Source organism: Poecilia reticulata, linkage group LG2 (assembly GCF_000633615.1).
Source record: "Poecilia reticulata strain Guanapo linkage group LG2, Guppy_female_1.0+MT, whole genome shotgun sequence".
NCBI lineage: Eukaryota > Metazoa > Chordata > Actinopteri > Cyprinodontiformes > Poeciliidae > Poecilia > Poecilia reticulata.
The window spans coordinates 28,529,536-28,546,527 of NC_024332.1; the positions used below are offsets into that span (position 1 = coordinate 28,529,536).

The 16,992-nt window shown below is 40.4% G+C and overlaps 3 protein-coding genes and 1 long non-coding RNA gene across 4 annotated transcripts; 3 read left to right on the forward strand and 1 right to left on the reverse strand.

Annotated features, from left to right (window-relative positions):
- Positions 1–452: 452 nt before the first annotated feature.
- Positions 453–2,045, forward strand: LOC103459381 (ribosyldihydronicotinamide dehydrogenase [quinone]-like). The gene is made up of 6 exons (XM_008400894.2): positions 453–514; positions 603–767; positions 835–965; positions 1,033–1,146; positions 1,211–1,312; positions 1,383–2,045. The coding sequence occupies exons 1-6, from the start codon at positions 511–513 to the stop codon at positions 1,659–1,661; spliced, it is 795 nt and encodes a 264-aa protein (XP_008399116.1). The 5' UTR covers positions 453–510; the 3' UTR covers positions 1,662–2,045.
- Positions 2,046–3,328: 1,283 nt separating this feature from the next.
- Positions 3,329–4,717, forward strand: LOC103459390 (ribosyldihydronicotinamide dehydrogenase [quinone]-like). Its single transcript, XM_017308738.1, has 6 exons — positions 3,329–3,446; positions 3,596–3,760; positions 3,831–3,961; positions 4,026–4,139; positions 4,202–4,294; positions 4,365–4,717. The coding sequence occupies exons 1-6, from the start codon at positions 3,443–3,445 to the stop codon at positions 4,587–4,589; spliced, it is 732 nt and encodes a 243-aa protein (XP_017164227.1). The 5' UTR covers positions 3,329–3,442; the 3' UTR covers positions 4,590–4,717.
- Positions 4,718–8,653: 3,936 nt separating this feature from the next.
- On the reverse strand, positions 8,654–9,498 carry LOC103459396 (uncharacterized). Its single transcript, XR_532730.1, has 2 exons — positions 9,287–9,498; positions 8,654–9,143 (listed from the first exon to the last, which is right to left on the reverse strand). It is a non-coding gene; the product is annotated as an uncharacterized LOC103459396 (long non-coding RNA).
- Positions 9,499–9,600: 102 nt separating this feature from the next.
- On the forward strand, positions 9,601–10,930 carry LOC103459403 (ribosyldihydronicotinamide dehydrogenase [quinone]-like). Its single transcript, XM_008400924.1, has 6 exons — positions 9,601–9,694; positions 9,837–10,001; positions 10,069–10,199; positions 10,267–10,380; positions 10,445–10,546; positions 10,617–10,930. Exons 1-6 carry the CDS (start codon positions 9,691–9,693, stop codon positions 10,887–10,889), a joined length of 789 nt encoding a protein of 262 aa, XP_008399146.1. The 5' UTR covers positions 9,601–9,690; the 3' UTR covers positions 10,890–10,930.
- Positions 10,931–16,992: the final 6,062 nt, after the last annotated feature.

The window sequence follows — 16,992 nt, forward strand, 5'->3', positions numbered from 1 at the left end:
AAATGATGCAGATGTAGAACAGAACTTTGCAATAACGATTTTCCCTTGTGGCCACATGATGGTGCTGTTGCTAACCATTTAAAGCACATTTTCCTGCCATACAAGCTACATTACATGGTTGCTGTCAGAATTTTCAAAGTGTCTCCCCACAGTGATTTAATCTGTGCACATAGTTGTGCAGACATCGCACAGCTCACTGAAATATGATGAAAAAGCAGAAGCAACACTAAGGTAACATTAAGTCTCGGCAGTATAAACTGGAAGTAAAATACTGTGCCATTGTTCCTGGACAGAACTTATTCAACTTCAGATTTTAGTGAAAATGCGTGGAAATCTGAAATTACTCTCTGATGTTGTTACCTGAATCATGAAGATAATTGTTAATTATCTGCACCTGAGTGTGCTTGAGCACAGCCAGATATAAAAACAGCTGAGCAAGTCCAGCAGGTAGGGTGTGATTTATTCCAATTCATTTGGCTGTGGCAAAATCAAACAGGTTTTTGGCCCAAAATGGGTAATAGTTTCCGTGAGATTGAAAATATTTCTTGTAAATATTATGTTTCTGAGGTGATGGTAAAGTGTATTGTGTTTTTTTTTTTCAGCAAAGAAAGTGCTGATTGTGTATGCTCACCAGAGCTCTGGATCATTCAATGCTGCAGCTAAAAATATTGCAGTGGAGGTTCTGACTGCTCAGGGCTGCACAGTGGAAGTCTCTGACCTGTATGCCATGGGTTTTAAAGCCACTGCTACAGCTGAGGACATTAAAGGTATGAATCAATGCAGGTTTCTCAAATGTTGGGATTTATTAATGCCTGATGAACCTTTCATGCACAGGAGACTTGAAGGATGCTGAGAACTTCTGTTATCTTGATGAATCCAAACTTGCATGGGAGCAGGGAAGACTTTCAGATGAYGTCACAAAAGAGCAATCTAAGCTCACTGAGGCAGACTTGGTCATCTTTCAGGTAAAGCATTCCTAACGGCAGTACACGTTAAGTCATCAGAACCCACTTACTGTAGTGCCTGTTGCAGTTCCCCATGTACTGGTTCAGTGTTCCTGGCATCCTGAAGGGCTGGTTTGATCGGGTGCTCACCAATGGCTTTGCCTTTTTACAAGAGAAACCCTACGGCCTGGAAACTTTCAAGGTAAGGGTTCAATGAAGGGTTTGCAGAAATCCAAACATGCTGTGTTCAACCTGTTTCCTTCTAGGACAAGAAAGCCATGCTGTCCTTCACCACTGGGTCTCCAGAATCCATGTTTTGTACAATTGGTATTAATGGAGACATAAATGTCACACTGTGGCCACTGCAGGTATTTTATCTTAAGTGGGTGTGATTAAACAACACACAGTAGAAACCTCATGGCAATTCTTTCTCTGCAGAACGGCATCCTGCACTACTGTGGCTTCCAGCTTCTGGCCCCTGAGGTTTTCTGGGCTCCGGCTCTTGCTGCTGCTGGAGATCGTAAGAACATGCTGGAGAGCTGGCGCACACGACTGCAAGGTCTGCTGGAGGAGGAGCCCCTGTCCTTCACTCCCTTGGACTGTTTTGATAAGGAGACTTTCCAGATGAAACATGAACATGTCAGTGAAGAGTTTGGTCTGTCTGTGGGCATCCACCTGAGCAAGCCACAGCTGTCTCGGAGCCAGATGAAAGATTGATGCTAAGATGTTGCCATTGTATGATCACTAAAAACTGGTTTATTCTGAAGATGAGAGGTTTTCATGACTTTACTTCAATTTGCACTTTTTCATAGACTAAATGTGAACCAAACCTGTTAAAATTAAATGAATGATTAAAAAAAAATACTAACCTACAGGTGATTTMATTCTGGCAGTGACTGCTGAGTTTGATATGTGCTGAGATTTCTCCCAGCTGCAATGTTGGCATATTCTCTGTTGGGGGGGAATTAAAAAGCTTGTCGGTGAAACTTAAGTGATAAATGCATTTTCAATTGTACTGCAACAGAATAAACTGCTTGTGTAGGATAAGTGGATATTTAAACTTTTTCCTGCAGAGTATCCTTCAAGCAATTTAAGGACTTGTATTCCTAGACTTCCAAGCAAAGCCAATTCTCTACTAGAATTAAATGTGGCAAGAATGAGAAATATCACAGTCTGGGAGAACATCAAGCCACAATATTTATAACTGTATTTAATGGTTTGGTTTGAGAAATGTACTTGGTGCTGAACTTTTTTTTTTTTCAAAGACTCAATTTTCTTAAACCTTAAGCATGGTGCCTCTGTTTGGATTTTTACTTTATGAATGTAAAGTTTTGTCCAGATGAATCACATTGAGGTCATTCAGTATTTAAGTTCATTGACCTTTTATCACAGTTTAGATAGTTTCCCCTGGTTTCAGTCTGCAATTGCCGTTGCCACCTTTGACTGAAAATAGATTCCAGATTCCCCACAACCATGCAAGAATTTGTCTATCCTGACATCAGCTGACTCTATGGACAGTATTCCTCCTAGATGCTTACTCTGCCGACTGGTCTTGTTCCCCTCGCAACAAAATGTGCCGTTACCCATACGACGCAATTAAAAACACCTTGACTGAGATTAGAGTACACATGCAGAACATAAGGATTATCTTGTTAGCTGCTCTGAAAGGATGGGCAAATCTGAAGATAAAACATTCCACTGTTTATTTTCCTTGGTATATTCTAGAACTTTAAGTATTCCCAGGGTATTTTTTTAAATGTATACCTGAAAATTGTAAATATATATATATATATATCAACACTAACAAATATCTAGACTAACATCACTGAAACAGCTGCCCCTGACAGAATTGATGTTAATGATCCTCTTGTTTCTTCCCAGCACTTATGGGTAGACAATTAACAAGTAATCATAATCTGTTTCTGACATTCACAGGAGTGTTTCTGTGTGAATAAGAATTGTGACACAATTATTGTGGTAAAATCCAACATAAAAGCTCAACTACAAAGATTTAGAGCTGGTGCTTCGATTCTCAAGGTAGCTGGCAATCAAAACTTGCACTAAGAGAAATCAATTTGTGCTAGCTTCTCACATTATCTACAGTTTCCAATATGGTTAACTTCAGGTGAAACACTTTTCTTTGTGAAAATAACAGTAGGTAACCTGATTCACATGCCCACTTTCTATAAATATAAAATACTCCCCCCCCCCCCCTCTCCCTCCTTTTCTTCTCTATTATGGAGGCTTACAAGCAACTTCTAGGTGTATGCTGCCACCTACTGCATGTGAGTGTGAAGCAGCATTAACTCACAACCATTCCTGTCAGATGTGTGCTTGATGAACGCTGATTGACAACACCTGAGTCAACAAAAACCCTAACAGTTCAGCGTATAAAAGCAGTAGGAAGGCTTTTCTGTACAGTGAGCGTTGTTGACTCAGGTTTTTATTTTTATTTTATTTTTTAATTGATCATAGACAGCTGAGACATTGGATCTGAAATGGGTAACAGTTTTTTTTCCTCAATTATTTCACATGTTCCCTTTTGGGTAGTGAATTTTAAAATCTGTTAAGTTGAATTGTGTAGTTTGGATAAATATTAAAAACATTTATGATCTGATTGGTGCTAAATATATTCTTTCATGTTTTTGCAGCAAAGAAAGTGCTGATTGTGTATGCTCACCAGAACTCTAGATCATTCAATGCTGCAGCTAAAAATGCTGCTGTGGATATTCTGACTGACCAGGGCTGCATAGTGGAAGTCTCTGACTTGTATGCCATGGCTTCTAAAGCCGCTGCTACAGCAGAGGACCTCAAAGGTATTAAATAACTTTAGGTGATATATAGTCGGTGGTTTATGTCTGACAATTTTTTTTTTCTTTTGCACAGGAAACTTGACGTGTGCTGAGGCCTTCCGTTATCCTGATGAATCCAAACTTTCATGGGAGCAGGGAAACCTTTCATATGAAATCGCAAAGGAGCAATCTAAGTTAGCTGAGGCAGATTTGGTCATCTTTCAGGTATTTCTACACATAGGTGATCTATAAATGCACAATGTTGTACTTACTCTAGTCCCTCTTTTAGTTCCCCATGTACTGGTTCGGTGTTCCTGGCATCCTGAAGGGCTGGTTTGATTGGGTGCTCACCAATGGCTTTGACTTTTCGCAAGACGAACCCTACGGCCTGGAAATCTTCAAGGTAATCTTCAATGAAGGGTTTGCAGAAATCCGAACGCGCGTGTTCAACCCATTTCCTTCTAGGGCAAGAAAGCCGTGCTGTCCTTGACGACTGGATGTCGTACAGCCATGTTCTGTGTTGATGACGACATGAATGTCACATTGTGGCCACTACAGGTACTTTATCTTAACTGGGTGTGATTAAACCATACAAAGTAGAAGCCTCATAGCAATTCTTTTTCTGCAGAACGGTGTCCTGCACCACTGTGGCTTCCAGGTTCTGGCCCCTCAGGTCTTCTGGGCTCCGGAATTTGCTGATGCTGAAGAGCGTTGGAACATGCTGGCGAGCTGGCGCTTACGACTGGAAGGCCTGCTGGAGGAGGAGCCCCTGTCCTTCACTCCCTTGGTCTGTTTTAATGAGAAGACTTCCCAGTTGAAGCCTGATGATCATGAGAAACATGCCAGCAAATAGTCTGGTCTGACGGTGGGCATCCACCTCAACCAGCCACTGCCCCCTCGCAGCCAGATGAAGGCTGGATGCCAAGATGTTACTCTTGTCTTGAATGATCAGCGTGTGTAATTAAAGCTGCTTTAATCAGATTTTTTTTTGGTTGGCCTGAGTTTATTTTCCTTAAATTAATTTTTATTTCCCTGTCCCCAAAATTGGAGGCATTGTGAATTAATCACTGAACACTTGGGTATTTCTAAAATATTCTAGCTCAAGATTGCGCTAGCTGTGCTATGAACAACATGAAGTCTACATTATAGCACTTGACATTTTCTTTTTCCCTCATTACCGTTGCTAGTTCAAATCTTTGAATACCATTGGGCTATGTTTTGCAAGAGGTTCATCCCCTTAATGAAATTGACTTGAGGTTTCCTGATTAACCCGAACTCCTTCATAACCCAGGTAAACTTCTACATGTTTAAGGCTGGAAACTGACCGGTAATGTCTTGATTGTTGATTCTGCTGATCTCTGACAGGCCTTTCACTCAATGATTATTGGGAAGGTTATATTTTACTTTTATATTAAAAATGTAAGCATGTAAGTTCAACACTTGAGATGCTTGTCATTTATCATAAACCTTTTGGAAAATTAAATTTTCTAGCTATGTGTCTTGAAAGCTCAATTTTCAAATGATTAAATGAAATGTCATCTTTGCAAGCATAAAACAATTGTGCGAATGCCCCGTTTTCTAACACTTGCATCCATTCCCAAAAGCAAACAGGTCTCAAAGTTAAACTATAACTTATTTACTTTTTGAAAATGTTTTATTGGCTCTAGTGGTTTTTGTTTGAGGGTGATCAGAAGGGAATGTGGGTTATCAGGCTTGGACTTGAGCCTGTGACAGCCAGAGAGTAAGACCTCTATGTGTGGGTTGTGTTTTCCTCTGCATCACCACAGAACTCCACTATATCTGATTTAGTTATGCTTAAGCTCCAGGTTCCAGGTCTACTTATTGGACGTTTTCTGACTGGAACAGGCAACTTCTTAGAAAATGTATTTAAAGAAAGAATGAACATATACAAAGAAGTTTAGATCTGATTCTCATGATTATTTAGAGCTGTTTATTCAGAAATGGTGTGTGTGTGGATTTTTTCTTTTTCTCAGATGGTAATATTTGGATTTGACCATAGAGGATTGGGGGCGGSGGGAGCTTTTGCAATATCTGGCTGCAAAATGTCTCAAAATATTCTGGTTGAAAACAAGATGGTTGGGTTTAAACCCCCAATTGTTGGCTAAGCAAATTGAAGGCTCAGAGTGCTGGTTTCATTTAAAGTAAACTGATAAAAGGCATTAACAGCAGTCTTCAGAAGACTGCCTAGGAAAACCCACTCATAAATTTCTGGAATTAAAGGTGGCACAGAGGACAGGTCCCACAACCCATGCATGGAGGCCTCCATCCTCAATGTGGCAGTCACGAGTTCAAGTCCTGGTCTGTTGACCTTTGCCACATCTTTTCTCATTTCCTGCCACTCTACTGTGAACACCAGAGCCAAATATTTCTGGGAGCATCACAAGGATTTAACTTGAATCAGTTGCTGGATCATGAGCCACTATGCACAGATGCCTCCTGGACTCTGGCTCAATGATCCAGCCTGAGTCCTCTTTTTGCAAGAGAGCAGTGTGTATTTTAGATGAAACTTGAGGTTCCAGGGTCTGGAGGAGAACCCCTCATTGCTTACAGTCCAGAGTGAAACTTTCAGTTATGAGAGCCTTGGCATTGGGTTACTGAAGTCCAGTCACTGCAGCCATCTACCAGGAAGTTATACAGCAATCATAACTTATTTCCACAACAAACTATATGCAGATGATGATTGTATTTTCCAGTACTTCTCCTTTTCACACTGCTAAAAGTTGGTCCAATAACCATGGTGTCACAGTGCTGGATTGATCAACACAAATGGTCTGACCTGAACCCATAGAGACTCTATGAGGTATTATGAAGAGTCACCAAACCCAACAATGTAAATGACCTGAAGGCTGCTATCACTGCAACCTGGGCTTCCATTACGTCTCAGCAATGCCACAGACATTGATGCAACAATGCACGCAAAGGAAGACCTGACAGATGTATATAAATCCTTGTGTAAAACCATTTTTTAAATCAATATGTAATACTCTATTTCTCTGAGACACCGCATTTTGGGTTTATCTGTAAGTCGTAATCATCCAAATTGCAAGAAATATTTACCATATGTGTAATGAGTTTGAGTGCCAGAGAAAAACTGTTCAAAAAATGTTGACATTTTTCTAAACATTCAATCTTTTGTGGCGTTGTAGCATTGAGATGATTACAGACTTCCATAACAGTCTCTCTCACACACAAGAATTCAGCAAGTAAGGCACCAGTTGAAAGACTAAGAATTATATTTTAGTCCATATTTTGAAAGGCCTTTAAATTGGGCTCTCTCTACCAAACTTTCCATTGGCTTTTATGCAAATTCTTTTATATTTGTGTATTTGTTTTGTCTTTTTTGTACTGGCTTTTTATGTTGCTTGACGATTTTTTTTACTTGAATATATTTTGAGTTTGTTTATGCTGCTGTTTTGTTTAGTTCTTCCTGGAAGAAACGATGTCAATAGAACATTCCTGGCTAAATAAAGACAGTCTTAAACTTGTCCACCTCACAAGCACCAGTGAAGGACTTCCTGTGCAGTCGGGCTTTCCTTTAGAAACTATTATCAGTGAAGAAATCAGTCAGACTTTATTTGTATACACATTTTATATAACAGTGAACAATGTACCAATGCTGTTTACACTGAGTGCAATGGAGAGGCGAGACAAACTAAAGAAAGCAACAAATTAAAAAAACAATCTTCCTGTCCCACCCTACCTCACAGCCAAATCGGAATTTACAGTTGCATCAGAATTCAAACATGTTTTCGCTAAGCCAGATAAAATAAACAAGACATTTTACTTCATGCCAAAACAAAGTCAACTTGAAACAAATCAAATTATATTCAGCATAATATAAAATACTGAAGAGTAATAGAAGGAATATTGAGATATGGGCCAAATTCTTGCACAGACATCAAATTAAGCTAAAGAACATTTCTTCAGTGTCTGCACTGTAAAGTTTACATCGTTTTTATCAACATTAGCATTCAAACAACCAATGATGTAATTTGATTCCTAAAAATGGCTTCTGGCTCTGTGAGATATGTCAGTAAACACAAATTGTTTATCAGAGTGCTAAACCAAGTTTCTTATCTGTATTTATACTGCTCTCATGCCTTTCGTTGTAGTTGTCCCACCAGTTGTGCACAAAAAGCCATTTTTGTTGGTTCAATCGGAGGAAGCTGGTACCGTTTTAAAAAACAAGAAAAACACTCTTTGGAAAAAACAAACCAGTTAAAGCATTTCACCAAATAAACATAAACCAGAATGATGTTTTGAGTTTTATTTTGAAGGTTGAACCCAGAGAGATACACACACATGCACATATGTTTAATCACATTTTGACATTAAATCAGACTACCATAAATACTTTCTGTTTTAGGTGCATTTGGATAACCAAACTTATCTTAAATACTGTAAAAATGAGAGAACTTTAAGATTCTGTTTTATCATTTCCATTTTTTAAATGTAGAAGTTTTCATACAGTACAAATATTTGAGCCATCTTTAAAATGGCTCAAATTGATTCACTGAATCCAAATGATGGATTCAGTGGAGCAACAAAATATCTGAGTTGAATGAAGGCAAATGTGTGGTGAATTTTAAGTAAATCCTCAAAACTCTCCGTCCATGTGAAATAACAACCTGAGCCTGAACAGTTATTGTATTGTCAACATTCTGTAAAACAGAAGATYATGCTGAAATAGTTTTTTCAGCTAAACACATGCACAGGTTTGAGATTAATGTCCATGTCTTAAAGCTACACTCTCAGTTTGGCCACACAATGGCACTGTAAGCCACGATTTGCTACAAGCATCCCACAACAAAGACCAGCATGAAAAGCGTGTGCAATTCATTTTGCTTCTGACGAACACCGTGAGAACACAGACAAAGCAAAGTTGGAGCGCAGATGTTAGTGTTATGTTTGTCTTTATTTTATTTAAAAGGAAATTATCATGTGAAATGTAGGAGAACAACACACAATGCTGTGCCAAAATATTTGAGGATCTGCAGCTTAGTGTGCGTAGAGCATAAAAAACAAGCCCTCCCTTCCCCCGAGTCATTTTACGTCATTGTTTCGTGTCAAAACAAAGTGAGTACAAACACAGCCTAAATATAACATAACATAAACCAACATACTTCTGATCCGATGGGATAAAAATCACGTTGAGGAGGCGACGCACCGTTTCCGTCTCACTTAAAACTTTCTACAGATCCAAGAATTTGTAACACTTCAGTTTGTTGTTGTTAATTGAACCCTTCCTCTGAACAGACAGAATCGGACATCGGTGCGTTTGATGCGACATGTGTCCCAGCTCTGTGCCTTTGAAGCCATGATGCTGAATCTGTTTTTCTTTAACGGGGCAACGTTCATGAGTGGGCTTGACCACAGGCAACTGTTTCTGCAAAGGAAAGTAGTGTAAAAGAAAACCAAAAGCTGTACAGTGAGAGAATTACCAGGCCACTCTGGCTTCATGTGGGTGAAAGATAGCGAGACTGGCACGTAGATTTTAAACATCTTGTAGACAGAGGGACAAATACAGACCTGCATGCTATCAAATATCCTGGATCCACATGCACACATGTCTGGCTCTACTGCTAGGCCCAAAGAAGAAGAAAAACAAACACTGTAAAATGGAGAAAATGAGTTAAGGAGTTGATGTAAGATTACACCTTGTGAGAATATAGATGAATCATTGCTGAAATTCAGTAGTAAATCAAGAAAAATGTTTTCTTTTTCTTTAAACTGGAAACAAATCTGGAGGTAGGGGGGAACGGTCCTCCCACCTGACTGATTGGTGACCCTGATTGCTAATTGGTGGCATCTGAGAGAGCCTAATGTGGAAAAGCTGTATAAAACCTGCATTTTGAGCTGTGAATATCAAGCACTTCTTTTTATTTTTATTTTTCTTTTGTTAATAGGTTGACTATTTGGAAACCAGCTTTACAATGGGTAAACTTATTTTTGTGCGCTTGCATTTGAAAACTTTTATTTCTTGTGTCTGCTCTGTACAACGTTAAAAAAGTTGCTGGCTTCTATTATATTTAGTTATTGAAAGACTTAAATCCATGTTGTCATTTTCTCTATATTGCAGCAAAGAAAGTACTGATTGTGTATGCTCACCAGAGCTCTGGATCATTCAATGCTGCAGCTAAAAATATTGCAGTGGAGGTTCTGACTGCTCAGGGCTGCACAGTGGAAGTCTCTGACCTGTATGCCATGGGTTTTAAAGCCACTGCTACAGCTGAGGACATYAAAGGTATGAATCAATGCAGGTTTCTCAAATGTTGGGATTTATTAATGCCTGATGAACCTTTCATGCACAGGAGACTTGAAGGATGCTGAGAACTTCTGTTATCTTGATGAATCCAAACTTGCATGGGAGCAGGGAAGACTTTCAGATGACRTCACAAAAGAGCAATCTAAGCTCACTGAGGCAGACTTGGTCATCTTTCAGGTAAAGCATTCCTAACGGCAGTACATGTTAAGTCATCAGAACCCACTTACTGTAGTGCCTGTTGCAGTTCCCCATGTACTGGTTCAGTGTTCCTGGCATCCTGAAGGGCTGGTTTGATCGGGTGCTCACCAATGGCTTTGCCTTTTTACAAGAGAAACCCTACGGCCTGGAAACTTTCAAGGTAAGAGTTCAATGAAGGGTTTGCAGAAATCCAAACATGCTGTGTTCAACCTGTTTCCTTCTAGGACAAGAAAGCCATGCTGTCCTTCACCACTGGGTCTCCAGAATCCATGTTTTGTACAATTGGTATTAATGGAGACATAAATGTCACACTGTGGCCACTGCAGGTATTTTATCTTAAGTGGGTGTGATTAAACAACACACAGTAGAAACCTCATGGCAATTCTTTCTCTGCAGAAYGGCATCCTGCACTACTGTGGCTTCCAGCTTCTGGCCCCTGAGGTTTTCTGGGCTCCGGCTCTTGCTGCTGCTGGAGATCGTAAGAACATGCTGGAGAGCTGGCGCACACGACTGCAAGGTCTGCTGGAGGAGGAGCCCCTGTCCTTCACTCCCTTGGACTGTTTTGATAAGGAGACTTTCCAGTTGAAAAATATCAGTGAAGAGTTTGGTCTGTCTGTGGGCTTCCACCTGAGCAATCCACAGCCGTCTCAGAGCCAGATGAAAGATTGATGTTGCCATTGTATGATCAATAAAAGCTGGTTTATTCTGAATTGTGTTCAAGCTCTGTGGTTGTTTGGCCCTTAAAGCTGAAAATGATACAAGTGTTTTCACCTAATGTGCACTCCTGGTTGAAATTTTTATGATGTGAACTTGCCATTGCAATCTGACTTGACCACTATACCCAGACTGTAGGCTGCCTTGGTTTCTGATTCTTCATCACTCCTTCAGTTGAGCAAAATCGACTGTGTTGCTTACTAGGGGTTTGCAAAGAAGTGGCTGAATACTTTTCCCATAGAAGCAGCTTTTGTTTGGGTAAGCAGGAAATGAGAGGAGAGGGGGCGAGGCACACTTAAGGAAGTGGCCATGTGCACTTATGTCCAGACTACAGCTTGTGACGAATAGGAACTGGATCGCGTGCTGCTTTAAAGGTCGCACAAAGTCCCCACTTTTTTTTTTTTTTTTTTTTAAATCCTGTCTCTGTAGAGAAATTGCCTCTTTGTAGTCAAAACCTTTTCAGATCCTGCCCTTCAATTTAGTATTTACCTGGAAGATATTGAGTAACTACTAGAAAATGTAAAATATGCAATAAATCTACACAGAGTGGAATTATTTTTTTTATATATTGCAGGGTACTAGAATAGAGCTCGGGTGTAAGGTTTACACCATGCAATCAGATTTGGAGTTCTTCCTGTTCTCCCATTGTCCATCAAAGTTTTCCCACAGTGACTGCATGGAAGGCCATTTTTGTCTGGCTCTGTGGAAGGAAGTGGGTACCATTTTGAATGATGAAAAAGTCTCCGGAAAAGCATGTTTGGTTAGTTGGAAGCTCAAATGCATATATTTATTCTGATTGAAAACTAGACATTTATTGTTGATGTAGATGGAACCCCATATGTTCTGTGAGGACTTGTCCAGGTTATACAACAAATTGTCAAACATAAAGAATTGAAGAAAAATATCAAATAATCTCACTTATTTAATTTTAAACTCTGTAAAAGATTATTCATAGTTAATTTATGGGTGTTTTTACACCAGCAATAAATCGGTGCTTGTATTTGCAGCAGATGTCATCGGGTTAATAACGTGGGTTATTTACCACAATGACCCCCAGCAGGCAGCTGGGGAGGGAAAGAGGTCAACCTGAGAAATGAGGTGAATTATTTATACGATTCATCCTCTCGCGCTTTCAAAGGTTACATTAAAATCCAGTCAGTCATACCTTCAGAACAAATGTAGCCTGTTGAACTTCGCCTTAGTGCATGAATAAGTGAATGCATGTTTGCGTTAACGTGAGGCGCGTGAGGCCGGCTCCTCTAAGGTATATTAAGATTGGCAGCAGGAAAGGCTTGTAATGAGGAACTGCCAGCGTTAGCTTTCATGGTTTCCAACTGCGTCCTTTACCTTTGCATCACAGAGCGTCCATTGTGTGTTCCCCCATCATCATGGCGCAAAGGGAATTCACTCTGACATTTGAGCATCATTCTTCTCACCTCTCGCAGCAGTCTCTTAAAATTGACTTTTTACTTGCAAGATGGTGATTTTTCAGAATGTTTGAGGAAACAACATTTATTTACATTTATTTATTGAACTGCTAGATTCAATAGAGTATGTAAATTTGGGTTTTCTGTTCTATTCTCAGCATCTGTCAAAATGGCACTTTTTTAAAGCATACTGTACTCCAATGTATACAGCCCACCTGTGGCGGCGTTACAGGAAAAGCAGTATGAACAAACTTCAGGTCGCTTATAATGATGGCATGAGGATGCTGCTTAGGGTGCCGCAGCATCCTCATGCCATCCTCATGCCATGAGGATGGCATGAGGATGGCAGCGAGCCTGCAATTTACAAAGTCTGTGGCTCTTGCACGTAAGTCCTGCCGTCATTGCTTTGATGAATAGAAGGAGATCACGCTATTGGATGGCATGAGGATGGCATCCTCATGCCATCCTCATGGCATGAGGATGGCATGAGGATGCTGCGGCACCCTAAGCAGCATGGTTCATTGGCAGCGCAGGTTGCCAATGAACCAACCTGCGCTGCTGTGCTTCGAAACATTATGCACAGATGTATGTGTAGATTAACAGACTCTGCAAACAGCATCATTCAGACTTTGACCAATCCTGTTCAAAGCTCAGTGAGATTCTTCTCCAGTTTGTGGAATCACTGGCGCAATGTCAGTGATTGATTATTTCATTATATATTTTTTGTTTTTCTTCTTTTTATTGTTCTTGTTTTCTCTGTTTATGGATCATAATTGTGTCTAAATAAAGAGGATTGATTGACTGATTGATATTCTATTCTACTCTTTCTAATTCAACATTTTTCAAAACCAAATTTTGAAGAAATTACAGATTTACAAGATTTTTTTTTTCAGGTTTCCCCTGTAATTAACTCCATTCATCTTCCAAATAACTATGACTAGCTTCCCTGCCACTACTAAAGAAAAACTTCCACACAGCATGATGCTGCCACCACTATGCACAGCATACATTTTCCACCATATTTAGTGTTTTGTATGTAGTTACATTTTAGTCTCATCTGACCAAAGCAAACTGTTGGACTTATTTATATCTTCCAAATCGCTTGTGGCAAACAATAGTTTTATTTTTAATTGCTCTTTTCTTGACATTATTCCATAACTCCTCACTATTCCATACTGACATAAACCTAATAGTTGTCCTGTCAACAGATGCTCTCATCTGAACTGTGAATCTGTGCAGCTCCTCCAGAGTTACCATGAGGCTCGTTACTGCTTCTCTGATTAAAACTCTGACGGATTGGCCTATCAGATTTTCAGGACTGACATCTGTTTCGCTGTCTAATGTTGGATGATGGATTGAACGACATCCATCCATCCATCCATCCATCCATTTTCTTGCACCCTTGTCCCTTAATGGGGTTGGGAGGGTTGCTGGTGCCCATCTCCAGCTAACGTTTCGGGGGAGAGGCGGGGTCAACCTGGACAGGTCGCCAGTCTGTCGTAGGGCAACACAGAGACACACAGGACACACAACCATGCACACACACACTCATACCTAGGGGCAATTTGGAGAGACCAATTAACCTGACAGTCATGTTTTTGGATTGTGGGAGGAAACCAGAGTACCCAGAGAAAACCCATGCATGCACAGGGAGAACATGCAAACTCCATGCAGAAAGACCCCAGGCCGGGAATCGAACCCAGAACCTTCTTGCTGCAAGGCAACAGCTCTACCAACTGTGCCACTGTGCAGCCCGGATTGAACGACACTTAATAGAAATTCAAGAGTTTAGCATATTGATGTGTAGTCTAATTCTGTATTAAACCTGTCCATAGATCTACCCTGATATGTTTGTTCTTTGTCTTTTTAATGTAGTTTGTTCACTGGTATTTTTTGAAAAAACAAACAAAAAAAAAACACCAATAACACCAAAAAGACAGATGAACTCCAATTTAATTGCACTGAAAGTCATTAAGGCATATCAATGTTGCTGAATACCGGCTTCAAACACACTTTTTCAAATGTTTAATCCTATTTTTTTAAAAGCCATGAAACATTGTTCGTGTATCTCCCTTTAAATCATGCACTCCCTTATATACTTTGTAAAAGTTTGTGGTCGTAATGTGACAAAATCCGAAAATGTGTGAAACCATTTGCAAGGCACCGCACAACTCCGAGGTTTATATCCCTTGCATGAATGTTTATGTGCCCTCTCAGCCCTCACAACCTTCTGCTTAAGGTCGCAGCTTGAACAGCTGTTTAGAAGAATTATAAAAAAAGTTGTTGACTACGACAGCTGTGGAGGAACAAGACCACAAACAGAGCCAAAGAGGCTTGAGTGAGGTCCAGAAAAGCGGGGGGGGCAGGGGAACACGGGTGAACAAATAATAACAAAGACCACCTCCTTCCTCTTTTTATGCACTTCTCCAGGACATGTCCTTCATCTCTTGTTCAATCTATTCTCATCTCCGTCCTTCTTTTGTGTTTGTCATCTGCGCTCGCCGATGTGAAAATTCACAGGAAACTTTTACCACAATGAGACGTTTCACACATTTTTTGCACCACGGGGATTTGAATGCTCATTGAAGATGCATGCCTCATGGGATTGGACTTTAGCTTAACCGCGCATGTACACCTTCACAAATTACTCCTGACAGACACTTCACTCAGCTAAGCTGGCAGTGATTGGGCAGCAGCGAGCCTGCAATTTACAAAGTCTGTGGCTCTTGCACGTAAGTCCTGCCGTCATTGCTTTGATGAATAGAAGGAGATCACGCTATTGGATTCCAGCTAAGGCTCTGATGTATGGAGCAGCCTGGTACTGAGAGCCTGACGTGAGGCACCAAAGCTGTTTCCTATTTACAAGGTTGAGTGTGGTTGGAGGTTTCTGGTGGTTCGGGGTGTCAAAGTGACGGGGTTAAGACTCCAGTCAGCCATTACCCTCCTCTTTAAATATTTTTTGCATACTGTAATGAAAAACAGACCTTTGCTATCTCCGCCACAGGACGCAACAGGAATAAAAGGCATAGACAAGAACACAGCAGATTCCCCCCTGACGTTGAGTTTTCTGTTTCTGTTTACCGTCTGTCTCTTGTTTCATGCGTCCACCAACTGTCACACATCAGTATAAACAATCAAAGACAACAAATGGTCCCGGCACAGTGGCTCCAACTAAAATCAGGAGTACAGATGAGGTACGAAGAAGGTTTGAAAAAGAATAGGAGTGGCAGAACCCTTTACTCTAAGCTCCAGGCGTTCAGAACCCAACTCCAGATGCTGCCTGGGATGCTACATCCTGACTTTAAACCCCCCCTGCAGTCCTGCATTCGCTTATGAGTTTGCAGAAAAGTTGAATAAGAACCACCTGGGTTAAAGAAAAAGAGCTTGAGGTTATTTTCCATTTCATGTTCCCTTATTTATTTGAATTAATATTTAGTTCAGCAGGGGAAGTTTAAAAATAACATCATATTTACAATGTATTCTCACTTAGAACTGAGTTGGACTTCATTTCTCTGTCTTGTTTATTCACAATATTTATCCAGCCATCTTGTTTGAGTGGTTTGGAGTTGTGTTTATCAAGTAAAGTTTACAGTGTTTTGTTTCCTCTTGAAGCCCACGCTCCTTAAAAGCCAGCGAAATGTCGGAAGGTCAAAGCGGATTTGATGACATACTTTAAAATTTAAAGGAATATGTTGTCATGTTTGGGCTTGCGGTGCGACTATTTTCCAAGTCTGCAGTTGAGCAGCATGTAAAACTGAACATTGCTGGTTGGTACAGAAACAATTCAACTGGAATGTCAGAGTGGATTCTGGGTACCCAGTGTTGCACATGTTTTAATGTGAAACAACTATTACCAGACCGCTTTTGACCTCTGCCTACAGTTGAATTCTTCACAGTTAATTTAGTTATTTCCCCCCCTGAAAGGTCACTTCAAACTAATGCAATATAGTTAGTGTAAGGAACATAAAACACTTCCCATCTGCTGTTAGATCCTCTCTTCCATATCTGGCTCAGAATCAGAGGGAAATAAGTCGCCAGTAAGCCTGATTGTCATTAATTAAAATGTAAGTGCTGCTACATCATCATTCCTAGATGGCTGTCCCCTCCTGCTCACTCTTTTGTCTATACTCTTTTGTAATACATTTATGTTTCATGGCTCTAAAAATAACTTTGGCCATTTAACCCAAACTGTAGACTTGATGCCCAGTGACACTTTGACACAGTGTGTCATTTCCAGCCACAGGATAGAAAAACTTTGACAGCTAATGCTACTGGCTAAGCTTCTGTTTTGCTGCAGGCCTCTCAAAAGCACAACGGCATTCCTGCAGCTCCGAGGGTCCATTATTCACTGAGCTGACAGGACAATAGGGGTGAAAGTTACCTAGCATATTTGTGAACTTACTGTCATGCATTTAGCGAGGACAGGTTCTTTGTAAAGCTCACATTGGGTTTGTCAGGGTAGGATTACGAGATTACACCCGCACGCTGCAGAATCTGCAAGGAGATTGACATTTTCTTGTGAGCTTGCTGAAAGATTCTCTCATTCACTAATCCATACAGGATAGCCGTAGCGTCCCCTTGGGCGAGACTTTTCTTCAGATATCACAAGTCTTCTGTACGTTTTCAGTGAC

Bases quoted from the DNA above. Each gene is read 5' to 3' on its own strand.
- LOC103459390 (XM_017308738.1), top strand. The intron at 3,761-3,830 runs GTATTAAATAAC...TCTTTTGCACAG, and splicing joins TACAGCAGAGGACCTCAAAG to GAAACTTGACGTGTGCTGAG. The intron at 4,295-4,364 runs GTACTTTATCTT...CTTTTTCTGCAG, and splicing joins TCACATTGTGGCCACTACAG to AACGGTGTCCTGCACCACTG.